The sequence below is a fragment of the Bubalus bubalis genome, chromosome 11 (assembly GCF_019923935.1).
Source record: "Bubalus bubalis isolate 160015118507 breed Murrah chromosome 11, NDDB_SH_1, whole genome shotgun sequence".
Taxonomy (NCBI): Eukaryota; Metazoa; Chordata; class Mammalia; order Artiodactyla; family Bovidae; genus Bubalus; species Bubalus bubalis.
In genome coordinates this window covers 15,384,116-15,410,505 of record NC_059167.1, presented here as the reverse complement: position 1 = coordinate 15,410,505, position 26,390 = coordinate 15,384,116, and the positions used below count along the sequence as shown (strand labels likewise).

General features: G+C 48.8%; 1 protein-coding gene across 2 annotated transcripts in view; it reads left to right on the top strand.

The window, feature by feature from the left end:
• Positions 1 to 26,390, top strand: part of ESRRB (estrogen related receptor beta) — a 185,654-nt gene that overhangs the window by 116,372 nt on the left and 42,892 nt on the right. For both annotated transcript variants that reach the window (XM_025295166.3, XM_006052866.4), the window contains exon 2: positions 11,988 to 12,397. In XM_025295166.3, the coding sequence (XP_025150951.1) occupies positions 11,988 to 12,397 (410 nt within the window). The remainder of the gene's footprint in view (positions 1 to 11,987; positions 12,398 to 26,390) is intronic.

The following is a 26,390-nucleotide window of genomic DNA, read 5'->3' as shown; positions in this document are numbered from 1 at the left end:
AGGTGGCGGATGGAAGTGTGGTCTCTCTCACTGGGTCCGCACACTGCCCTGCAGGAATGCACATAGGAAGCGGGCAGTGAGGCCCAGGAATAGCACAGGCAAAAGAGCCTCAGGCGTGTGATCGCACAAGGAGCAGAGTAGAAGTCAGCAGTCTGAGCCAAGAGCCTTAAATGCCGATTCCATTTAGGGTTGCATCAACAGAAGTATAGTATCGAGGATGAGGGAGGTGTCAGACAGAGCTGCTCTGCACTGGTCAGAACACACCTGAAGGCTGTGCTTTTTTTTTTTTTTTTAAGATTTTTCTTTGTATTTTTTTGATGTGGACCAAATTTAAAGTCTTTATTAAATTGTTACAACATTGCATCTTTTTTTTTTTTTTTTTTTGGCCACAAGGCATGCGTGTTCTTAGCTCCCCAACCAGGCATCAAACCCGCAGCACCCTGCATTGAAAGACAAAGTCTTTTTAAAAAAGTTTATTAATTGTTAGCTGTGCTGAGTCTTCATTGCTATGTGAAGGCTTTCTCTAGTTGCCGAGAGTGGGGGCTACTCTTCACTGCAGTGCACGGGCTCGATAGCTGTGGTGCACGAGTTTAGTTGCTCTGCTGCACGTGGAATCTTCCCCGACGAGGGATCAAACCCGTGTGCACTGCATTGGCAGACTCTTATCCACTTGACTGCCATGGAAGTCCCTGTGCTGTTCTGATGTTCCTTTTTATGAAGAGTAAACAGAGCAGATGGGTTATTCTCAAAGGAGGGCAAAATGTGAGCAGGAGTGATTCTAGGTCCAGGAGATGTGTTCCAGCGAGGACAGGACTCGGCAGGGAGCAGGAAGCCGCCTTTAGCCGTCTGCAGGCCTGTCAGGTGGAAGGGGGTTAGACTTGTTCTGTAGGTCCTGAGGGAGGGAGTTGTACAAACTATAACCGAAAGCTCCAGAGAGAAGAAATATTTTGGCTCTTGACAAAGAACTTGCAAAAAAAATCTAAGTTGTCTAAAGATGGAAGCAGCTGCCACCTAAACTACTGACCTCCTTAGCACTGGGGGCTTCAGCCAAGGCAGGCGGCCCCGGGGCAGACCAGGGTGCTTCTATTTCCAGCCTGGTCCAAGTGCCGCTGGCTGGGAGAGGGCTCTGTCCGCGGGCCTCTCCGCGTCTTTCTGCTGTTCCTCCAACTCAGAGCTCTCCCGCCGTGCTTCTCACCCTGTCTTTGCTCCGGCTTTGCTTAAAATGTCACCTCCTCAGAGAAGCCTTTTCTGACTACTGTGTCTGGATACTGTTCTATTCTGCCATCTGTGCCCTGGCCCTTCTCTTTCTTCATAGTTCAGTTCAGTTCAGTTCAGTCACTCAGTCGTGTCTGACTCTCTGTGACCCCATGGCCTCCCATCACCAACTCCAGGAGCTTGCTCAAACTCATGTCTATCTAGTCAGTGATGCCATCCAGCCTTCTCATCCTCTGTCGTCCCCTTCTCCTCCTGCCTTCTTCATAGTGCTCATCACTATGCTGTTTTACCGGTTGTGTTTGTTAGAGTGGGTAACACTGGTTATTGTCATATATTCAGTACAACCCCTGTTTCAGTGGCTTAGCATGACAGGTGATACCGTGCCCACCTAGCATTTTGGGGAAGCTGCTTGGCAGATAGCCTTTCAAGAAGTTTTTCATGGGCCCAGGGTCCTTCCAACTTGTGGCTCTGTCATGCCCCTGGGCACTGGAATCCCCTCCTGGAGCCTCTACCTGGACCCTGTGTAACCTGCAGATGGGGAAGGACAGAGAGAGAGAGGAGTCAGGGCAGGGAGTGGCCAGGGGAGATTTTTATGGGTCAGATGGGGGAGTGGCTCACATCTCTTTGCCCATATGCCCTTGGCCAGGACCCAGTCTATGGACACAGCTGACCGCAAGGGAGACTGGGAAGTGTGGTCTTCCTGTGTCTAGGCAGAACGTGAAGCTGCTTTTGGTGAACTCGTGGCCATCTCAGCTATACTTATTATCATATTTCATTGAATCTATGACATCATAGACACCATTATTTTTATAACTGCTAATTAAATGAAGCTATGGCATGCTATTGATTCAAGATGCATTCTGATTGCCAAGATATTAAGATATGGGGGGAAAAACGGAAACTAGACCAAAAAAAAAAAAAGTGAATAAAAGGGTATAGCTTAAAGTCAATGAAATACAGTGTTGCCATTCCTTGAGGACAGAAACCTGTCCACTTTGGACACCAATCCATCCTGGGGGCTATAATGGTATCTGGCACACCATGGGTATTCAAGAAATAGTTGAAATGAATGAAGGAGGGAGAGGGCGAGTGGATGAATGGATGAGATGGCGGGGGAGTGGTTAGCTGTCACAACCCCCCGTTTGAGCTGCACAGCAAGGAATCATGCATCATCGCTCCCCTGAGCGTAGGCACTGCCATGCTGTCTGGTAGCTGCCAACTGAGGCTCCTGGGGCTCTGCCCCTGGCCGGCACCCTTCTCTACTGCCAGCTTCCATATTCGTCTTTCTTGCTGTACCATGGTGTGAAGTATGACCTCGCTCACACTTGGAAATGTTTATCTTACGGCCTTTGTCCCCGGAGAGGCAGCCATGACACCAAGGTCTCAAGGGAGAGACATTGCCCAGCGTGGGTCGGTGCATAGTTCTGGGTCACTCTGCTGGGCCAGCAGGTAGAGAGCCTTACACATGTGGCAGTTCCTATGGCATCTCCGTGTGCGCGTGGGAATGAGAGAGGGAGAATGCTGGAGCTGGTTGGCAGCTCCCAGATGAGAGGCTGGTTAGTTCTAACAGTTGGTTCTAGTAGCGCCTGAATAAGGAACCCCTTTGTCTGAAAAGGGACTTTCTCGGTGGAAGTTGCAGCATGCAGAGAAGCACACAAATGCATGATTAAATGGTGGATGGGTGGATGCACGATGGATGAATGATGGGAAGGGGAGACGGAGCAAGACAGGCTTGCTTGCTGTGGGACAGAACTTATTAGAGACTGAATGGAAACTGTCTCCTCATTACCAAAAAGAGTGCTAGTCGCGACTGCTAGCGGTACTTACTGAGCACTTTCCCCGGGTATAGTTCTAAGCTCTTTTCTGTGTTAACTCACTAATCCTCAGGACTGCCCTATGAGATACACAGGATAATTATCACCATCCCCATTTTACAGATGAATAAACTGAGGCTCAGAGAGATTAAATTACGTGTGAGAGACAGAACTGGAATTCAAACTCAGGCAATCCAGCTCCAACCACTAAGCTCTATGGCCCAACACCACGGCACCTCTAGGATTAAATGTCATCTGAAAACTGCCGAATCTGTTCAGTGAGAGTAGGTGGGATATTTATGCTGTATCACTGCAAATTATGGGGTGAAAATAAAAACAGACCCGAAAAGAGTTTAGATTCCTGGATGTCAGATCTCCAATAGCAATTGAAAGGAAGATCGCTCAAGGTGTGTTTGGGGGCATCTTTTGAAATTATGAGCTGTCCTTCCTCCAGACACATCTGTTTGTGGTGTCAGAGGCCAGAGTTTAGCCAGATGGGCTAAAGTGAGAGCCATCAGGTACTTTGGGGTCCTGCATGAAGGCACTCCCCCGAGAGGACCGGGGTGAGGACTGAAGTTTTGAATTGGTCTGCCCAGAGGGGTACCCTCTGTCTAATCTGCACACAGCTACAAGAAGAGCCAGCGGCTGTCCACTGTGGGCTGGAACTCTGCCAGGGGACCCGGCCCTCCCGCTGTCCCGGGGCAGCCCCTCAGTGCCCGGCAGTCTCCTCCTGCTTTGGCGAAGCTTCTCTCTTCTCATGATGATGGATGCAGCCTGGGACATCATGGATAAAAACCCCGATTGAAGGGCACTAATTACCCATCATTATTTTCCGTGCCATAATTTGTGTGGAATGAGATTTCAATCAGTTGTCTGGGATCAGCCTGGTTTTGACTAATCTTTCTAACGACAAGATGCTTAATTACAGATTTTTGCCTGAGCTGCAGCATACAGAGGGATAGGCGGGCTCTTACTGAAGCCAGTTTGCAATCGGGTCATTTTGTTGTCTTAACTCCCAGTCTTAAGGGAAGAGAGAGAAAGAGAGCATGAGGAAAGCATTCCTAAGGAGACCAAACAAAAATCAAACCAGCACAGGACGTGGTGATGTAGGGTAACAGGTGGGCAGAGTCACCCTGTTCCCCTGCACAGGTCACCTCCCTCCACTGTGTCTCCAGGCAGCCCCCAGCCAGCCTGGCTCTCTAGTAAGTGTCTTTAAGTGAGTCACAACTTCTGGGGTCTTCAGCTCCTCCTCTGAAGGTCACCAGGTCAGGCAGGAGAATCTCTGAGTATTTATCATGTGCTGATTCCCGCTGTGCTGGTGTCTGTCCAGGAAAATGGGTCCAGTGTTGAAAGATATGCCTTGCAAGATTTCATGAGAGATAAAAACACTATGTATTGAAATGGGTGTTTCAGACTACTGCAGGAGAAGGTCAGTTTGAATTAAAGAAATATATAAGTGTAAGGGGAAAAAGCATATATATATATATATATATATATATATATATATATGAATGGACTGAAGAATGGACTCAGATGCATGAAATTGGATTAATTATAAGCCTTGGTTCATGATACTTCCTTCCTCCTCACCCTCCGCCCCTCCCTTCCTTCCGTCTTCCCTCCTTTCTTCCCTCCCTCTCATGTGATAAGTCCTCATGAATCCATGTCCCAACAGGAATGCTGGGGACCTTGTCAATTACTCACATTTAGCCACGTGGTCCTCCTCATCTTATCCCTCCAGTAAAGGCTCATTCTGTATTCTCTAACATTATTTGTAAAGGAAGTTTAGCTCTGTTACTTTCAAGTGCCTGGCGGGCTGATTCATAACAAATAAAGCCTTGCTGGAGGATCTGAGGGTCTGCTTTAATGAACAGCTCAGTGGCTTCTGGTTAGCAAATTAATTATGGGAATGTACATAAGAGTCTCTAAAGTGTTCAGAAGCTATTTTTCTTCTGTAGAGTGGATTCCCGTTTCAGGCTTATTTATCCTCTTAATTTTCCTAACCCACTACTTTTCTCTCCTGGTAAATGGCAAGTTCCTTGTGGAATTATCCTCAGTTCTAGAAATGGAGACTTGGTTGAGGGAAGAGCTTTGCTGGGTCTAACCCCAGGCTGTAGCCAGCTGCTGGATTTTCTGGGAGGGGTTTCCTGGGAGAATCACAAGACAGATACTGTCCACTGAGAGCATGCTGGGCCCCAGCATGTTCATTTTGCCTACATTATTGTTGTTGTTCAGTCGCTCAGTCGTGTCTGGCTCTTTGTGACCCCATGGACTGCAGCACACCCAGCTATGCTGTGCTTCGCTATCTCCCAGAGTTGGCTCAAACGCATGTCCACTGAGTTGGTGATGCCATCCAACCATCTCATCTTCTGTCGCCCCCTCCTCCTCCTGCCCTCAATCTAGGCCCTACTCACACAGAACAGCCCTATGAAGGAGGTGCTGTGATGGGGCCATTTTACAGACGAGGAACCTTGAAGCCCAGAGAGGTTGACCTGTTTACTCAAAGTCAACAGCTACTATGACTGGCTCACATCAGAGCAATGGCTTGTAACCATTAAGTGACTTGGGGGCTTGTTTCTGAGGGCAGCCTGGCACAGAGCCAAAAGCTGATTCTGAGGGTAGCCCCTCTATGCGTGACCCCAATTCTGGTGTGTGGTGGCTGGACTCTACTCTGCAGAGGACAGAGAGCCAGGCCCTAGGCTCATCAGGCTGGCCCATCCCTCTTCCTTCCAGGAGACTTCTTTTCTCCAGAAGCTTCTTTGCTTCTGCCTGCCCACCAGCAAGTGCCCCTGAAGGGGTAGACCCCTGGGATTCCAGCTTAAAAAACTGATGATCGCTTTCTTGTTGATTCCCTGGAGTTTCTCTTCCTCTAGGGTTAGGGTTAGGTTCATGACAGTAGAGCTGAATGGTTTGGGTTTCCTTCAGAACTTCCAAGATGCTGTTGGTCTCTGTACTAGGAAAACCTTCAACCCACTTCGCTGTCCAGCAAAGTGATTATCTGGCAGAGGCAGAGAATAAGCTCAGGCATCCCAGGAGGTCAGGCCCCTCTGGGGTAAGGGCCCCACACTGGACACGAACAGGGGCAGGCCTGGGTCGGCGCTGGGGGCCATGTTAATCAGACGGTGGTGACATTGAGGCCAGGGCAGCTCTAGCTGTGTTCCTGATACGAGCTGAATTAGAGGGAAGAGAATGCCTCCGGGAACTTAGACCACTGACTATTGCTCTTTCAAAGGCAGCTCAGATGGGGCAGTGGGCCCCTCCCGTAAAGTCAATAGTCATCGACCAGTTGGGAACTGGGCCCCAGCCAACCACAGACGGTGTACTCCACGTGACCCTCTCCTCCCCAGGGCCCAAGTGTCAACACCTCCGCCTCATCCCCACGCTATGCTCTTCCTGCATCCCGTCCTGGCCACTCGCCCCATGGCCACATCCTCCTCAGCCTTGGCATCCTGGCTCCAATCTCTGAGATCTTCCCTGACCCAGCCTCCCATCCTTCCAGCTGTCCGGGTTCTTCTTCCTTCTGTACTTTAGCCTCCACCCACTGGGAACCCCACCTACTCACCCTCTGGCCTTCCGTCTTCTCCCAATTCTGCGCTTTCTGACATTATTCCGTCCCCGAACGACACCCTCAGCTTCCGGCCCCTTGCTTTCCCCCTTCCCTCCAATAGCCAAGTCAGTGATTCTTAACTAGAGGCAATCTGTCCCCCAGGGACCATCTGGCCGTGCCTGGAGGTTTGGGTTGTCGTCTCTGGGGGTGGGGGTGCTACTGGCTTCTAGTGGGCAGAGGCAAGGATGCTGCTGACCGACCTGCGGTGCACAGGCTGGCCCACAGCGAGGAATGACCAGCCCCATATGTCGCTAGTGCCCGGGCTGAGAAACGCAGGTTGAAGCTTCCCGTGTTGCTGCCTTGCAGGCCGAGTTAAGGGGCCTGGTAAGCCTCTATGCCCCTGATTTCTGTTCTCTCGTCCTCCTGTAGTTGCTGTTGCAAACTTCCTTCCTTTAGCTAGATCTCTGGACCTCACCTCCCATTCCATGGAGTGAGGAGAGGCTGCCTGGGGGATGAGAGAGACTACCTCCAAACTTCCCCTCTGCATAGCCAACCTCCCCTCCCCCTTGTACTGCCTCAGCTCAGTTCTCTTCCAGGGCATCGAGATTCCTTGAGGACTTCCACCGGGTCCCGTGACCACCTGTGTTATTCCTGTAGGTTTCAAACTTAACTCCTCTGAGAATCACAGCTGCGGTGCTAAAAACAAACCAACATACAGAACCAAAAATGCAGACTTCTGGGCCCCACCTACAGGGATGAATGTTCAAAATATGACTGGGCTTCCCAGGTGGCTCAGTGGTTAAAAAAAAAAAATCTGCCTGTCAATTCAGGAGACATAGGTTCAATCACTGGGTCAGGAAGATGCCCAGAAGAAGGAAATGGTAACCCACCCCAGTATTCTTCGCTGGGAAATCCCATGGACAGAGGAGCCTGGAGGGCTACAGCTCATGGCATCGCAAAAGAGTCAGACACGGCTTATCGACTAAGTAAAAACATGGGGTCAGTCCAGGAAGCTACCTGTTCAACCAGCACCTTGGCTGACTCATGAAGGCTGGACCAGAATTTGAGAAAAGCTGATACTCATCTTTGGTCATCTCAACCTCTCCATCTTGATTTGCTCTTTACCATTAGCATGTAACATAGACTCACCATAGAATTCATTGTCTCCTCTGGGGAGACATGGGGAGTGGTGGATAATTATATTGGGTCAGTAGGTGGGATCAGGGTCGCTTCAGGCAAACTGGAAAGTAATTTTTAAATTTCTTAAGTTCCTTACATTCTTGACACACCTCCCCCTCATCAAAGAAGCAGATAAATTACCACCAGTAACAACAAAAACATTCCTTCTCTGCCTCCACCACCCCCTGAGTTCAAGTGGACGGTGTTGTGTAAAGGTGTGCAAGGAAGCCCCTACCCCTACCCTCTCCTCTGCCCGGGCTTCCAGATTGTCTGCCTCCAGGGCCTTTTGCAGCTCTGGCCGCATGGCTCCCACCACCCCCCATGCCAGGACACTGCTCTGGGGACGCCACCAGCCACATCCTGACTGCTCGCTGAAGGGGATGCGTGCCCTCCTGACTTCCCCTGACTCTGCGGCTGCACGTGACCTGCCGCCACCCCCTTCTCCACGGCTGTCTTCACTGCACGTCCACAACACGCCCACAACTCACTCTCTCTTCTCAGCTCCTCTGGCCGCTACTTCTTGGCCCTTTTCTTTCCCTTTGTCTTTACATTTTGCTTTTGAATTAAAGAGTGATGTCCAGAGGTTAAGGATGGGTGGGGGGAGGGGCAGGCTTCCTGGAGGGAAAAATAATGCAAATACAAACAAATGAGCGAATGAATGAAACCGGACCAGAGGGGCAGCGGGTGAGCCCCTGTTAGTGCAGTTTCCCACCCACCCCCGGGTTCACCCACGGGTTTGTTTAGTGTCTGTCCTGGTGGGAGGATGAGCTTCATGACATCATGAGCTGTACTGGGCATGTCCTCCTATCTGGTCAGCCCTTGGCACCCTGGTGCCCGGAGTACATGTTGAAGCTCCTTGGCATAGACATTCTGCTACTGCTACTGCTGCTAAGTCACTTCAGTCGTGTCCGACTCTGCGCGATCCCACAGACGGCAGCCCACCAGGCTCCCCCGTCCCTCGGATTCTCCAGGCAAGAACACTGGAGTGGGTTGCCATTTCCTTCTCCGATGCATGAAAGTGAAAAGTGAAAGGGAAGTCGCTCAGTTGTGTCTGACTCTTAGTGACCCCATGGACTGCAGCCCACCAGGCTCCTCCTGGGGCCAAAATAAGGGTCACCGAAACGAGAAGCCTGCAGGAATGAAATCATCAGACTCTCAGCTGGAGCCCAGGCTCTAAATTAGTGGCTGGATTTCTGTCCCAACTCTGAGGTGAGGGGCAAGTTTGCTTCTTTCTCAGTCCTAGAGTCACTTGGCCAGGGCCTGGAGGCGGTGGCCTGGACAGGGTGCATCTTGGCTGTTCAGCCCACTAAAGACTGCTTTGTGCCTGTGCCCCTTGAAGCCTTCAAGGAGAGGGCTAGGAGGGAAAACCAAGGCTTAGGGCATGAAACCGCTGCCTGGCCTGGGTGTCCGTCAGGGCTGGCTGAGCCGTTAGGTTGGGGAAGACACTTGGAAAATTGTTCACTGGACGTAGCTGTAGAGCTCTCCAACTGCTTCCCTTGGGCATGAGCTTCTTGTACACCCGAGAGACAGACCTGAAGTGGGTGGTATATAAATCATGCTTACTGAATAGCAGTTGCGATATTTACTGTTGACTTCAAGTGTGTCTTCCAAAACCTCTGGGGCACTCGCAAGCCTGAAGGAGGAGGGCTTGGGTCTGGGAGCTGACTTGTCCTGCAGTGTTCGTCACAGCAGGCCTGGGATGTTTCTGGGAACGGCAGGGCCCTAACGCTTGCCCCTTGGGAAAAAAGCCGCGACAAACCTAGACGGCATGTTAAAAAGCAGAGACATCGCTTTGCCAACAAAGGTCCCTATAGTTAAAGCTGTGGTTTTTCCAGTAGTCACGTACGGATGTGAGAGTTGGATCATAAAGCTGAGTGCCGAAGAATTGATGCTTTTGAACTGTGGTGCTGCAGAAGACTCTTGAGAGTCCCTTGGACTGCAAGGAGATCCAACTAGTCCATCCTAAAGGAGATCAGTCCTGAATATTCATTGGAAGGACTGATGGTGAAGCTGAAACTCCAGTACTTTGGCCACCTGATCCAAAGAACTGACTCATTGGAAAAGACCCTGATGCTGGGAAAGATTGAGGGCAGGAGGAGAAGGGGACGACAGAGGATGAGATGGTTGGATGGCATCACCGACTCAGTGGACATGCGTTTGAGCCAACTCTGGGAGATAGCGAAGCACAGCATGACCGGGCGTGCTGCAGTCCATGGGGTCGCAAAGCCAGACATGACTTAGCCTCTGAACAACAAAGCAGCAGTGGGAGGGGATTATAAAAGTAAGAGCACCTAGTCCACTCTCCCTGCAGGCCCAGCGCAAGGGCATAGTAGAGGGTGAACCCACAGGCACCTTCTGTGCCTGCTCAGGCTGATGGTGTTTCCTGAGGACATGCCAGGGACCTGCTGATAGATGGACGGGAGGCAGGTGACCATGTGGAGCCTGGGGACATGACAGGGCACCAGTCAGAGGTGTAAGGGAAACTTGGAGCTAGCGGAAGAAGTGTCTCAGAAGACTCAGGAATATTCAGTTTGAAACCAGAGAGACCTGAGAGCCTCTATCTTCAAACACTACATTCCAGTAGATAATAAACTTCTTGACAGTAGGAGCCTTTTAGGGATCTTTTATCCTTCTTATCAGAGAGAGCTCCCAGCTTCTGATTAGAACTGTCTGCGGGGCAATGCCTCCGGACACGTTCAAGTGTAGACGGATGGAACAGCCCTCTGGGAGGGGCAGTGACTATGAGATCATTGGTGGGACCGGGAACAAGGGAGGCCCCTCCCCATTGTGACTGCCTTGGGTGTTGTGGGTAAGTGTGGCCAAGGTTGTGTTGTGAGGGTGGGCTTTGTGGGTGTGATAGGAGAGCCCCTTCCCCACTCGGGGACCAATGCTTTCTTCAATGAGCTGCTCAGAAAACAGGGGGCTCCCTGTGAGCATCACTGGAGGTAGGACTCCAGCACTGGGACCCTCCCCTCCTTCCCAGCTGGGGCCGTCTTTCCATGAACGTGGCTGTACTCCCACCCTCTCCAGCCCCCTTCATTCTCCAGGACCTTTCCTTCTTAACTTCCACCTGCTGCTCAGGCATCTGCCGTGGCCTCCTCTGTACCTCCACCAGATGAGGCCAGGACATGGACAGATGGACAGCTGGACCCTGACCCAGCCTCCTGACTCCAGGGCCTGCCTGGCCCAGAGCTCTTGAGTGCGGGCTGTGGCTGGGCTTCCCTGAGTGCACTTCCCTGCCCTTCACTCTTCTCGCTCACATGGGAGAGAAGCCCCTCCCCTGGTCCTGGGGGTCACACTTCGCCTGCCTTCTCACCCACCCATCGCGGTTCTGGGAGGAGGGATTTTCCTTATGGGAAATGTTTTATGACCCTTTGTGGTGATCCTGCCTTGCTGTTCTTGCTCCTTTGACTCTCCAGTGAGGCAGGGGCACTTAGAGGTGGAAACTTACGGTTAAGAATCAGCAAGGTGATGCTCAGAGTTGGGGTTGGAGGGCTTCCTCGTGTTGCATGATGGAGGCACGGTCTCTTGAGGGGGAGGCCAACCTCTTCTGGGGCAATAGAGGGGAATGAGAGAGGGGGCCTGGGGGCCACCCTCCAGATGTGCCCTGGTGCAGAGGGGGTCCCCAGAGGGCAGCCAATTTGGCTGATGCCTTAGCCACAAGCCCTGCCTCTTGCCCTGGTCAGGTGACATGGCACCTCTGGTCCCAGTCTCAATGATGGTGGCCTTTGGGAGAAGCTCCAAGGCTGGGTTACCTGCTGCCCCCAGGGTGGGGGTGGGGATGGGGAGTGGGTCAGGTGAAGTCGGTCATCGGATCGTGGTTCTGAGGGTGTCTGGTCCGAGGGCTGTCACCTTTGGACTTCAAATCTATTACTGTTGCGTGGGAAGGTTGGCCAGATATTTTGGCTGAAGGTTACCATGTTTTTCACACTTTAGACCAGCAGTTTGCAGAGGGGTGGGGTGCCTCATCTGAAGTTTATTGATCAAACGGACTCAGAAGGTTCTGGGGGGTAATGCCAGAAACTCACTGTGGCCTGTGCCGTTTTTTCTTTTTTCCCCCAGCCCAATTGACCTCTCCCCCACCCCCGCCAGCATTTTATCTCACCAATACCTAGCATAAGGCCCCTCCCAGCCACCCCACCCACCCGGTGCCCGGAGCCCAGAGCTAATTCCTGGGGACGTCACACGCACCGCACCCTCTCCGAGCTGACTCCTGCTCTCTGTGTCCCCAGGCTGCTGAACAGGATGTCCGCAGACGACCGGCACCTGGGCTCCAGCTGCGGCTCCTTCATCAAGACCGAGCCGTCCAGCCCGTCCTCGGGGATTGATGCCCTCAGCCACCACAGCCCCAGCGGCTCGTCGGACGCCAGTGGCGGTTTCGGTCTAGCCCTGGGCGCCCACGCCAACGGTCTGGACTCGCCGCCCATGTTCGCGGGCGCCGGGCTGGGAGGCACCCCGTGCCGCAAGGGCTACGAGGACTGTGCCGGAGGCCTCATGGAGGATTCGGCCATCAAGTGCGAGTACATGCTCAACGCCATCCCCAAGCGCCTGTGCCTCGTGTGCGGGGACATCGCCTCCGGCTACCACTACGGCGTGGCCTCCTGCGAGGCCTGCAAGGCTTTCTTCAAGAGGACCATCCAAGGTACGGGGCCGCCGGGCGGGCCGGGGAGGGGTGAGGGTGCGGCCCGGCAGGGAGCCAGTGATCCCCCAGAGCCAGCTGCCGGCGCAGGTCTGGGCGCCTCTGAATGCCAGGTTCCGGAGACTCTCCTTTTGGTCTCCCCGGGGCTTCTCATCCTGGGATTCTGGATGTGGGCTCTAACTCGCGGGCTGTTGTTGAAATGGCATCCCCCCACTTAGGGGACCCCGGAAGATCTGCACAAATGCCTAGGTGTGCCTAGGATGGGAAACACTGTCCAATGCGTGAGCCTAAAGAGCTGATTTTAGGGAGGGAAATGTTAGCAGCCCTATTTGCCCTGCAATTCCACACCTCTTGAACTGTAATGGGTCTCTCGCTTTGTTCACTGGTGGCTCAGACGGTAAAGCGTCCGCCTACAGTGCGGGAGACCAGGGTTCAATTCCTGAGTCGGGAAGATCACCTGGAGAAGGAAATGACAACCCACTCCAGTATTCTGGCCTGGAAAATCCCATAGATGAAGGAGCCTGGTAGGCTACAGTCCATGGGGTCGCAAAGAGTCGAACTCGACTGAGCAACTTCACCTTAACCTTTTAATTGCACAAGTGGACTGTGACTACTCTCTTTATCTTTAAAGAGTCAGGGAAGAGCAAGGGGAATCTCCCTGCCCCCCCGACCACTCATCTTGTCTCATCCCCGAGTGGCCCATCTTTGAGGGCTTTTCACAAAGTGTGTGCTTATCGGCTGAGTCATGTTCTGACGGCTATGGGGTGGCTGCCTCTCTCAATGGGTGGGAAAGAGCCCTCCAGTGCTGAGAAGTGAGTCCTAGGTAAATAGGGGATAATGATGGCTGCACATGGTAACCAAGATTCTTACTACAGTAGGTCACAGGTAGAGACCTTGCTTCATGCATCCCATTGACTATCTGTGAGTTCTCTCTAAGTGCCAGCCTGACGCTAGGGTAGACCAAAAGCCCTGCTCGTGGAGGTCACTGAGATGAGCAGATGCTGTCCCCTGGGGCCAGAGACTGCAGACCAGACTAGAGAAAACTCAGGGGTGCTTTCCTGTCCCTGCCCTGCCTGGCGGTCCGGGGGTATCCTCCCTTGCCCCCCTCCCCTATTTCTCTTTTAGAAGAGGCAGGCTGAGCTTCCATGGATGATTCTTGGCTTGTTCAGTCAACAAGTATTTGCTTAAATTTCTTGTGAGAAGTTATTTATTAAACTAACTAAGGGTCCTAGGGTGTTTCCAGTTTAACGTGTCAGTTGAAACGGTGTGTTGACCTGTCCAACTGCTGGGTAGGCTTCTGGGCCACACGGCTCCATCCCTTAGCTTACTGCTCAGTGCCCTTGGGGGCTGCCTCAGTTCCTCTGCTTTAGTTTGTTCCCATGAAAGGTGAGATGGTGTCATGGCTACCTCACATAGAGCTGTTAAAAAGAGGCTTAATTATATACTATACTGCTGCTAAGTCACTTCAGTCATGTCCGACCGACTCTGTGCGACCCCATAGACGGCAGCCCACCAGGCTCCCCCGTCCCTGGGATTCTCCAGGCAAGAACACTGGAGTGGGTTGCCATTTCCTTTTCCAAGGCATGAAAGTGAAAAGTGAAAGTGAAGTTGCTCAGTCGTATCTGACTCCTAGCGACCCCATGGACTGCAGCCCACCAGGCTCCTCCATCGATGGGATTTTCCAGGCAAGAGTACTGGAGTGGGGTGCCATTGCCTTCTCCGTTATATACTATATATATATATATATATATAATGCATTGTATGTATTATATACATAAAATACATTATATATGATGCATTATATATATATAAAGCACATATGTAAATAATGCATTATATATATATGTGTATATATATATAAAGCACTCATGTTTTGGCCTAGCACTTAGTAAGCACTAAATAAATGTCTGCAGTTATTATTTTCAGTTTCGTAGTATCCCTTAAGACACTATTACTTAGACAACAGATATAATCTGTTTTATCTTACAAAGCAGGTTTTTGTAATCTCATTAATTTAAAGAGTACAATTATTATTTTGACTTAGGATTTAAACCATTTTAGCTATAGATAAATTTATTTATTAAATGGACCCTTTAAAAATATAAGCATGGCAAATATGCAAATAGTACATAGGAATTTTTTACTGTTTTATTGCAACAGTAAAAAAGTAAGTTTTCCTAGAACCCCGGGCCCCCAGTTCCCTGTACCTTTCCCAGAAGGAGCATGGTACCAACTTCTCTCAGCAAATACTGACGGAACCCTTTTCTGTCCGGCACTGCGCTAGCCTTCAGCACTGTGAATGGATGTATGCTGGTCCCTGCTAGCTTCACATCCCCCAGTCTGGGAAGAGGCCCTGGAATTTCTAGATGTGAAAAGCACTGTATGCAGTTCTAAGTCTCAGCCAGGCTTGAAAACCCCCAGTTCAATATCCAATCAATATCATTGGATATTGGACGGATAAACATGAGATGTTTAAAACAATTCAAGCCACTGAAAGAGCAGTGTTTTTCTTCTAAAATTGGGACGTAATCTTGGTAAGATTGCCGCTATTTTAGACTCCTGAAGGTCAGTTTTTGAAAAATTGCCTTTTAAGAGAATTACATTTTCTTCTCTCCTTATTCTTTAATGTGCTGGAGAATTCTGGATCAAATTTTCTGAAAGCAGAGGCTGGTGTCGACTCAAGAATCCTGCTACACCCTCAACAGCAACCTGGGTGTTAAGAACATTCTCAGCAAGGGCCCACAGGAAGGATTTGTAAATAGTCTTCATTATTTGCTCCCGCGAATAGGATAAGGATCTTTTCCTAGAAGCCCAAAGACAAACAGAGCATTTAGTGCCATCGGAACTGGCCTACTCTTTTCCCTTTTCTTAGTCACAGGAAGAGTTATTCATTTACAACCAGAAAGACATATCTGTCTGGAACAAGGACTGTTCATCTAAAGCTGATGGATTGCTCTGGCTATTTCATCAATTCTTTGATTTTGTTCTAACAAAGATTTTGATTTTGTTGTTTCTGAGCATAACAGTTGTAGGAAATTTGGAGATAACGGGGAAAATATAAAGAGGAAACAAATTACCTACAATTGGACAACCCCAGAGATGAGCTTAGAACCAAGAGAGCATTAATTGAGTCCCTGCGCTGAGTTAGGGGCTTCCCTGGTGGCTCAGAGGGATAAAGAGTCTGCCTGCAATGTGGGAGACCCGGGTTCAATCCCTGGGTTGGGAAGATCCCCTGGAGAAGGAAATGGCAACCCATTCCAGTATTCTTGCCTGGAGAAGCCCCAGGGACAGAGGAGCTTGATGGGCTACAGTCCATAGGGTCACAAAGAGCTGGACACAACTGAGCGACTTGACTTTTCTTTACTTTCCTGAGTAAGGAGCTTCAGGGAGAGGCACAGAGTACCTGCCCTCAAGATGCCGCAATCAAAGGTTTAGAGCAGGCGAGGCTACAGGCATTGCCTTAGGCTTCCAGCCCAGGGCATAGTCTCCTAAGCACCTCCCCAGTTAAGGAGGATGTTCAGGCCATTTTGAAAAAGGCCTTTAGTCACATGCAATAATAATCCATTTACAAAGTAAATGCCAGGACAGCGCTGAAAATCATGCTAGCTCACAGCCTCCCTTCCCTCTTTAGATTCCTTCCATCTGCTCCATTCAGTGGTTACACTAATAGAAGAAATTTATGGGAACCAAGGAGTCACAAGAGACTTAGGGAGAAAGCCCTCAGAATCCCATTCCCTGCCTACAAATATTTATTGAGCACTCACTGCTTACTGGGCTCTCAGTGCTCAGCACCGTGCTGGGGGCTGCCTCTGTGGGGATGGGGGAAGGGGATGGGAGAGGTGGGCAAAGTGCAGTTTGCTGGCGGCTTCCTGCTTTTGTAAATCAAGTTGTCTTAGAACAGGGCATATTGTCTCTGTTGGTGCTTTGGTGGAGTAGTAGTCAGACCTTCAGGCCACAAAGCATAAAGGATTTACATTTTTCTGACTTTTTGCGGAAAAAAACCTTACAACCCCCTGCACTTTGGCATTAGGTCCCTCATAGGTCTTCTGCTCAGACTGAACTTGATGGTTAGGCAGATGAGTTTTTCCTTGAGCGTGCTGGCATCCCCAGGCTTATCCATCCAGTCCCTGAATTTGGACAATGTGAGTCAGCCTGTGAGAGATGGAGCCCCTTGCTGTGGCTGGCCCACACAGGTTTCTGGGCTGAGGTACTGACCCACAGTAGTGAAAACCTTTGTCATGAGTACTGCAGTGGTGAGGGGGCCCTTTTGAGGGACCACCCAGGGGTCCATGCTAAGCTGTACCCCCACACCCTGACCCTCTCAGCAAGGACCCTGCTTTCTGTTCCGCTGATTGCCCCTCCGTGTGCTCCTGCGAAGCTTCTGCACGCGGATAATACTTCCTACACTGTACCGTCATTGCCATTGGTCATCTGCTTCCCCGACATCTCCTGAGGCATCACATTTATCTCAATTTTTCCGATTTTTCCGCCGAGCCCCATGCCGTTCCACGGTACCTGGCCTGTAGGAAGTTCTCAATGTGTCTGAGTAGAAGGCGATCCCCGAAGTGATCTCTCATTTTCCCAATGAGGGCAAACCAAAGACACTTGGCTAATGTATATATGTAAGCCTTTAGGATCTAGATAAAATAGTCACATGTTTACTTATAAGCATGCTTGTTTGTTATGCTTGCATATTTTCAGTCACATTCTGTAAGACCATGTATTCTTTTTTGAAAAACCTTTTCTTTTTCAAAAGGCAGAGTTTACCCAAAGTTTCGCATGACTCTTTGATAAAAGTGTCTTTGCCTTCTCCAGAGCCACTTTCTGAGTCGAGTTGCTCAGTGTGGTGTTTCAGAGCACTCTTCCTTCCACCTCTGTTCCACACACTCCATCTCTGTTACGGGAGATTTTGTGAGCCTGGATATGCTGCCCTCTCTCAAATTTCTATTTGGAGCCCTAAGTACATTTCCTAGATCATTAGGATAGTTCTTTTTCAGTTGTGTCCATTTTAAAAAATTGAAATATGGTTAATTTACGATGTTGTGTTAGTTTCAAGTGTACAGCAAAATGATTGAGTTAAACACATATATTCTTTTTCAGATTCTTTCCCATTATAAGTGATGATTATATTAAGATAGTTCCCTGTGCTGGGTAGTAAGTCTTTGTTGTTTACGTACTTTATATGGTTAGGGCTTCCCAGGTGGTACTAGTGGTAAAGAACCCACCTGCCAATGCAGGAGACTAAGAGAGGCGGGTTCAGTCCCTGGGTTGGGAAGATCTGGAGGAGGGCTCAGCAACCCACTCCAGTTTTCTTGCCTGGAGAATCCCACAGACAGAGGAGCTTGGCCGACTACAGTCTCGCAGAGTTGGACATGACTGAAGTGACTTAGCATGCAAAAAAGTAGCTGGGTCAATTTATAATTATGGTTTCCACAACATATCAGGTACTATACTGCTTTTCACTCTCAGCCTTTGCTATTGTGACTCCTATTCCTGGAAATAACTAAATTTGTTTTAAATTTCTTCCTGCCTTTGTTACTGATTCAGTCAGGTGACAGGCCTCATTTGGGGTCTTCTTGGGGCAATCAGTTCAGTTCAGTCGCTCGGTTGTGTCCGACTCTTTGTGACCCCATGAATCGCAGCAAGGCCTCCCTCTCCATCACCAACTCCCGGAGATCACCCAGACTCACGTCCATCGAGTCAGTGATGCCATCCAGCCATCTCATCCTCTGTCGTCCCCTTCTCCTGCTCCCAATCCCTCCCAGCATCAGAGTCTTTTCCAATGATTCAACTCTTCACATGAGGTGGCCAAAGTACTGGAGTTTCAGCTTTAGCATCATTCCTTCCAAAGAAATCCCAGGGCTGATCTCCTTCAGAATGGACTGGTTGGATCTCCTTGCAGTCCAAGGGACTCTCAAGAGTCTTCTCCAACACCACAGTTAAAAAGCATCAATTCTTTGGCACTCAACCTTCACAGTCCAACTCTCACATCCATACATGACCACAGGAAAAACCATAGCCTTGACTAGATGAACCTTTGTTGGCAAAGTAATGTCTCTGCTTTTGAATATGCTATCTAGGTTGGTCATAACTTTCCTTCCAAGGAGTAGGCGTCTTTTAATTTCATGGCTGCAGTCACCATCTGCAGTGATTTTGGAGCCCAGAAAAGTAAAGTCTGACACTGTTTCCACTGTTTCCCCATCTATTTCCCATGAAGTGGTGGGACCGGATGCCATGATCTTCGTTTTATGAATGTTGAGCTTTAAGCCAACTTTTTCACTCTCCTCTTTCACTTTCATCAAGAGGCTCTTTAGTTCCTCTTCACTTTCTGCCATAAGGGTGGTGTCATCTGCATATCTGAGGTTATTGATATTTCTCCCGGCAATCTTGCTTCCAGCTTGTACTTCTTCCAGCCCAGCGTTTCTCACGATGTACTCTGCATATAAGTTAAATAAACAGGGTGACAATATACAGCCTTGATGTACTCCTTTTCCTATTTGGAACCCGTCTGTTATTCCATGTCCAGTTCTAACTGTTGCTTCCTGACCTGCATACAGATTTCTCAAGAGGCAGATCAGGTGGTCTGGTATTCCCATCTCTTTCAGAATTTTCCACAGTTTATTGTGATCCACACAGTCAAAGGCTTTGGCATAGTCAATAAAGCAGAAATAGATGTTTTTCTGGAATTCTCTTGCTTTTTCCATGATCCAGCGGATGTTGGCAATTTGATCTCTGGTTCCTCTGCCTTTTCTAAAACCAGCTTGAACATCAGGAAGTTCACAGTTCACATATTGCTGAAGCCTAGCTTGGAGAATTTTGAGCATTACTTTACTAGCGTGTGAGATGAGTGCAATTGTGCGGTAGTTTGAGCATTCTTTGGCATTGCCTTTCTTTGGAATTGGAATGGGTCTCCTCAAATTACTGTTGTTCAGTATGAAGTGACTGACACAGCACCTCTGATATGAGAGACACCTCACAAAGACCCAGATACAAAGCAACTTGCTATTTTCTAAAGAGCAATGTTTGAGGGGACCTGCTGCCTTACATTGAAGCTTGTGAAGCACTTGTTTGGTTCTTTCGTGAAACTTGGACAGAGTCCCAACCCTTGTGCCAGGAGCTGAAGACAAAGCCATGGGCCCTACTCTGTGGACTTGTATTCTAGGTAAGGGTAAGCAAGACAGTAAATATGGTAACAAATAAAGAAGGAAAATGACAGACCCAGACAAGCGCCATGGACTATACAGTCCGTGGAATTCTCCAGGCCAGAATACTGAAGTGGGTTGCTATTTCCTTCTCCAGGGGATCTTCCCAACCCAGGGATCGAACCCAGGTCTCCTGCATTGCAGGCAGATTCTTTACCAGCTGAGCTACTGGGGAAGCCCAAGGTGGCTGAGAGAGGGGGCCTAATTTAGTCTGAGGATTAGGTAAGGCCACATCCAGAAGGTGACTGAATCCTGGAGCCAGCATTCCAGGCAGAGGAACCAGCAGGCTTGTTTCAGGACCAGGAGGAGGGCCCCTGTGGCTGTTGTGAGTGAGTGAGGGCTAAGCAGAAGAAGAGGCTGAGAGGCTGACACAGTTTTGCGCCCTGGTGAGAGTCGCATTTGAATTTCCTCCTAGATGGAATGGAAGCCATTGACAACACACGCTGCTTGGCCACGAGGGCTATGCAGAGGGTACAACCACCATGTCCCCCTCCCTGCATTCCCAGGGCACGTGGCCAACTTTGCAGGTCACCAGGAGGCCCCTGGAGCAGCTCCTTAAGATCGGGAGGAACAAGAAAGAGGCCCTGGAACCAAGCTTCCTCTGTTCACCTGGGGCCCAGATTGCAAGCCTGGAGGGAAACTCCCCGAGGAGACTGGGCCGGGCGGGGGCAGGGGGTGATTGATGTGTTATCCTGCCTTGGACGGCAGCCAGGCCTTTTGTCCTGGAGAAGGAGGCCTGCGATCCCAGGGGAAAGAGACGATGACAAGGATGCAGAGAAAAAGCCAGGAGTAAGTAGGAGCTGGGAGTGGGGTGCTGTCCCAGCCCAGCCCTGACACTCGCCAGCCAGCAGCTGACCTTGAGCAGGGCCTGGGGTGCTCTGGACAATTTCCTCATGTGCACAAAAAGAATCAATTAAACCCACAAAAATGTTACTATCTGCAAGTTACTGGGGGAGGGAGAGGAAGAACAATCACAGATCCTTTTTTCAGAGGCATAGCCAGGGTGAAAGTCAGGTGAGACACAGATTGAAAGTCAGCCACACAGAGCAGGGAGGACTTCCCAGAGGAAAGGGCAGCTAAGCAGGAGTGAGGAGTGAACGTGCTCGGCAGAAAGAACAGCAAAACAGGCCCACAGGAGTTGAGTGCCCTCTGCTCAGGAAGTGAGTAGGTAAGGGGCTGAAACAGAGCATGGGACCCGGTGTCAAAGGGCTTCACAAGCTGTGTGAAGGAAGTGAAAGTGAAATCGCTCAGTTGTTTCCTACTCTTTGCAACCCCATGAACTGTAGCCCACCACGCTCCTCCGTCCATGGGATTCTCCAGGCAATAATACTGGAGTGGGTTGCCATTTCCTTCTCCAGGGAATCTTCCCCACCCAGGAATCAAACCCAGGTCTCCCACATTGCAGTCAGACGCTTTGACCTCTGAGCCACGAGGCAGAAGACAGAGGAATACTTTGGCATGAGCTGCTTCAGTTGGTTTAGACTCCCAACTTTATAATTTCTTAGTGGTATCAACTTGGACAAGTTATTGAGTTTCTTTGGGCCTTAATTTTCTTGTCAATAAAATGGGATTGATGGGGCTAATAAATACCTCCTGCTTCTAGGATATTCTTGTAGAAATTAAATGAGACAGGCAAGTACAGTGTGTACCTTAGCGTCTGGTATATGACAGCTTAGTGCCTGGTATTAAATAAATAGGATTTGTTCTTTGTTATTTATATTTGGCAATGAGAAGCCATTGAAGGTTTCTGAGCAGGGAGTTAATCACATCTCCTTTTAGAAAGGTAATTCTGGCAATGAAGTGGGAGCGTTTAAGGTCAGGCAAACCAGATAAGAGGTGATTTTAATAGTCCAGTTAAGAGTCTAGTTAACAGTCTGCTTCGTTGTTGCTTAGTCACTCGGTTGTGTCTGACTCTTTTGCAACCTCCATGGACATAGCCCACCAGGCTCCTCTGCCCATAGGATTTCCCAAGCAAGAATATACTGGAGTGGGTTGCCATTTCCTTCTCCAGAGGATCTTCCCAACCCGGGGATTGAACCTGCATCTCCTGCATTGGCAGGTGGATTCTTGACCACTGAGCCACTTGGGAAGCCCTCCCGCCATATAACATCTCTGAATTGGGCCGATTACTGTCTGCTACGTGATAACTGTATGGGTTGTCACTGCCTTCACAAACGCCTTAAACTCTTGCAGAAAGGGGCCAGTGACCTGGAATGAAAGCCCCGAGACAACAAGGGACACTTGAAAAGCACAGCATCATCAGCTCCTTTGTTAGCAGAGATGACAATTCCATGGAAAAACATGAAAATAATGACTTTGGTCAAAAATGATTCATTCGGGAGAGTCACACTGAGAAATTTTAGCAATATCTTCAATTTACTTTTCTTATCTTTTCCCTTTCATGTATGCACAAGAATGCTATATGATTAAATCTGAACCTAAATCTCAGAAAGCTCTTAATAAGGGGGGATAAAAAGAAGAAAATGCTAGTGGCAAGGAAGCTCAGCCAAACTTTGATTGGCAGATGTTTTCTCTCTCTTTCTTGGTGGTATATAAAATAATGGTGCAATCTTACTGTTGAAAGCATCTTAGATTCTATGCAATAAAAACAGAAGCGGTCAGAGACCTTGTAAGAGTCCCTGCAGAGAAGGGAGATGAAATCTAACAGAGGAGTGGGTTTTAAGAGGTGTGATGGGCGTCTGCTGCTTCAGGAAGGACCAGGAAGGGAGGGCCCAGGGGAGGGGATTGCATGTGGCAACTGGGAGGTCACCCTTGAATTCTAGGTTTCTCTGCATTGGGGCTCTTGCTTTAAATTCATTTGATTAACAGGTATTTCAGGTGGCCGGCACTGTACTTGAGATACAGAATTAAAAGACCTACCCATCTCTATCTCCAGTAAGCACATGGTTCGGAATGGAGGACAGCTTGCAAAATCCTGAGGATGAAACATTAAGCTGTTGCTTTCAGTTGGGAGTGGGGTGGGGAGGGGAGTAATGGGTGAGGCCTGTTGGGGGCGAACAGGAAGGGGCATATAAACCTGCCTGGGACAGAAAACAAGAGGATCTCACCAAAAAAGGCCCTGGGAGTGCAGAGGCTCCAAGGATGTGGAAGACTTTACCAGGAGGGGTTTCAGCTGGAGGGAGGTATGAAAGGGCTCAGAGGCTCTGTGTGGTCTCCTGGAGCCGAAAGACTGGGGCCTAGGTGGAAGCGAGGTTAGAGTGGACTGGTCAGAGGTAGCCAGACCATAAAGTGCCTCATGTGCTTTTCCCTGGAGGTTATATTTTATCTTTACAATTAATTTTGCAATTAATTTTAATTAATTTTACAATTAATGTTAAATTCATTTTTAACTTTTATCCAAATAATGCATGCACATAGTTTAAAAAGACTCAAAGCATAACTCATAATGAAAAATAACAGTCCCTGACCCTACCTCTCTCCCCTTCCCCTGTAATCTGAAGTTAGTCGTTTAAGAAAATCTTTCTTCCAGCCCTTTATCTTCTTAGTTACTAGTTTGACTTTACAGCTCTACTTACTGACTTAGCAATTTCACATTTTCTCTTTACTTCCTGTTATGGAGGATGAAGAGTTAGTTCTGATTATACAAACCCTCCCAACACACATACGTTTCCCCATCTCCCCGTTGTCTGAATATGGTTATATCACACTTTTCGGTTAATCTATTTGCCTACTGCCTATTCCTCCTGGATGTTCCCTTGTCTTTTCTCCCGGTTGGACCCACTCTTCTCCAGATTGTACCTCTTCCTCTTTTCGGCCCTTCCCTTTTGGGGGGTGGGGGAGGGGGCTCATGCTAGAAGGCACAGCACAGGGAAAATTGTTGACATATTGGATGTGTGGAAATGCCTTTACTCAATCCTTCAACCCGTATATTAGATGCTAGTTGAAACCAGTTTCTCCCCAGAATTTGGACATCACTGCTGCTTGGCCTTCTAGCTTCTGGTGCTGTTGTCAAGAAGTTTGATTCATTCGCTTAGAAAGCGTATATTGAGCCTCACTCTTTCCCAGGTATGGTTCTAGGTGTTTGAAAATAGCAGCGAACAGAGCTGACAATAACCAACCTAAATAAACAAAGGTGATGAGTGCTAAGTAGGAAAAAAGAGTGGGGAATCTGCACGTGAGTTTTGTGCATTTGTGTATGCACAGAGTTTTCCCCCTTGTGGTTTGAGATATGATGGCCAATCTTACTCTTGATCCTTTGTATTTGACTTGATTTTACTCTCTCACTGAAAGTTTTTAGGATCTTTTTTTTTTGTCTTTCAAGACAAAAAAAAATCTATATTGAGTGTGTAGGCCTTTTGTAATAATATTTTTATTATAATTTTTTGTTTTGAGGTACTTGTAGATTCCCATGCAGTTGTAAGAAATAATACAGAGAGATCCTGTGTATATCCAGTTTCTTCCAGTGGTAACATCTTACATAACTGTATGTACCGTACGTAACTGTTTGTAGCTGTATGACATAACATATATGGGTTATATAACATAACTATATATATTTACTAGCAAGATATCACAAACAGGAAACTGGCATTGATAAACATCAACCATATGCAGATTTTACGAATTGTACTTACTAGTGTGTGTATGTGCATGTGGGTTCTATGGAGTTTTATCACTGCAGATTCCTGTGACCACCAACGCAGTCAAGATACAAGAGTTCCATTACACAGGGTTCCTGGCACCACCCTTTTATCTACAGGCACACCACCTTCTGTTTTCTCCCCTCCCTGACCTTGCAGTCACTAATTTGTCCTCCACCTCTATTGTTTTGTCAAGGTCTTTTTTCATTCATTCTTGGACTCTCGACAGGCCTTTTGATCTAGAAACACATATTCTTTAGGTCTTAAACATTTTCATCCCTCCCTCCTTCTCTCCCTCCCTTTCTCCCTTGGTAATAACTTCCTCTCCACTGTCTGCTCTTTCAAAAACTCCTAAGAGTCGGATATTCAGCTTCCAGGATCAATCTTCTAATTCCTACATCTTTTCTAGCCTACTGTCCAAAATTTTTTATATTTTTAATTTCTATACCCTCCATTTTATATTTCCCTTTTATTGCATGCTGTTCTTGTTTCATGAGTACAGTATTTTTTAAATTAATTTATTTTTGGCTGTACTGGGTCTTTGTTGCTGCGTGGGCTTTCCTCTAGTTTTGGCGAGCACGGTCTATGCTCTAGTTGTGGACCTTGGGCTTCTCATGGCAGTGGCTTCTCTTGTTGCCAAGCACAGGCTCTGGAGTGCTCAGGCTTCAGTGGTTGCTCCTGGGCTCTAGAGCACAGGCTCAAAATTTGTGGCATGCAGGCTTAGTCGCTCCATAGCATGTGGGATCTTTCTGGATGAGGGATCAAACCCATGTCCCCTGCATTGGCAGGTGGATTCTTTACCACTGTGCCACCAGGGAATCCCTGCTGCTGCTGCTGCTGCTAAGTCACTTCAGTCCGACTCTGTGCGACCCCATAGATGGCAGCCCACCAGGCTCCTCTGTCCCTGGGATTCTCCAGGCAAGAATACTGGAGTGCGTTGCCATTTTCTTATCTAAGAATGCATGCATGCATGCTAAGTCACTTCAGTCAAGTCCGACTCTGTGCGACCCTATGGACAGCAGCCCACCAGGCTCCTCTGTCCACGGGATTCTCCAGGCAAGAACGCTGGAGTGGGTTGCCATTTCCTTCTCCAGAGAATCCCTAAGTATAGTATTTTTACCTTCTCAAGTAAACAGTATACTGACGATTGCTTGTAGAGGTTTTAATACTCTTTGCTTTGTCCTGGTTTCTTTCCACATACTTTTCCTCCTGATTATTCTGGTTGGTTCTTATAGTGAAGGCTTTCCCAAAATGTAGTGATGATCCTTGGCCAACAGGGATTAAAAGTACAGAAGGAGCTCTCCTTTGGCTTATTTTTATCTGCTTGTCTTTCCTCTGATGCTGTTCGTTCTTCCCATCTTCAGGTTGGGGAGTAGGAGGTGGAGGATGGGAGTGGTGGGTGGAGTGTCCATCTGGCTACTAGAATTCTGGAGGTGGGCTTGGGGAGTGAGACTGAGTGGTCTCACTGTTTGGTCTGCAGTATTCAGTCATCCTCTTTTCAGCTTCAGCTTCCCTCTGCCCTCTGCTGAGCCTCATATTCCTGAGTCCCGATTCTCTTATTTATGCTCTCCAGAGATTAAGTTGGCTTCTCTTGTGCAGGCTATTGGGGAGATTCTTGGTGGCCACATGGAGTGGTGCTCCTTAAATACAGACTTCCAGCAAATTCCCATTTTCAATCCCATACCTCTCTCCATCTTCTGCTGTATGTTCAACACCTGAGGCTTTTGAGGTCCTGCAGTACAAAGGGCTTCTTTCTTATCTGGAATCCCCTCTGGCTTCTTTGGTTTCAACTTCCTTCATTCTTTGGTGACAATTCTCACTCCCCGACTGCCCTTTAGTGGGCTCTTGGGAAGGCCTGCAGACTTAAGTGTCAGTGTGTGTGATGAGCCAGAGATCCGGTGAGGCATTTTGCACAGGAAAGTTAATTCCATCTCTCCAGGGTCAGTGTGGGGGTAGAGAGACTGGAAGTGAGTGAATGATAGTCGCTCAGTTGTGTCCCACTCTTTGCGACCCCATGGACTGTAGCCCTCCAGGCGTCTCTGTCCATGGAGTTCTCCAGCAAGAATACTGGAATGGGTTGCCATTTCCTCCTCTAAAGAGAGACTGGAAAGGACAATGGAAACAGGAGGAGGCAAGTGAAGGGACTTCCCTGGCAGTCCAATGGTTAAGACTCTGCAGTTCCATTGCAGGGGA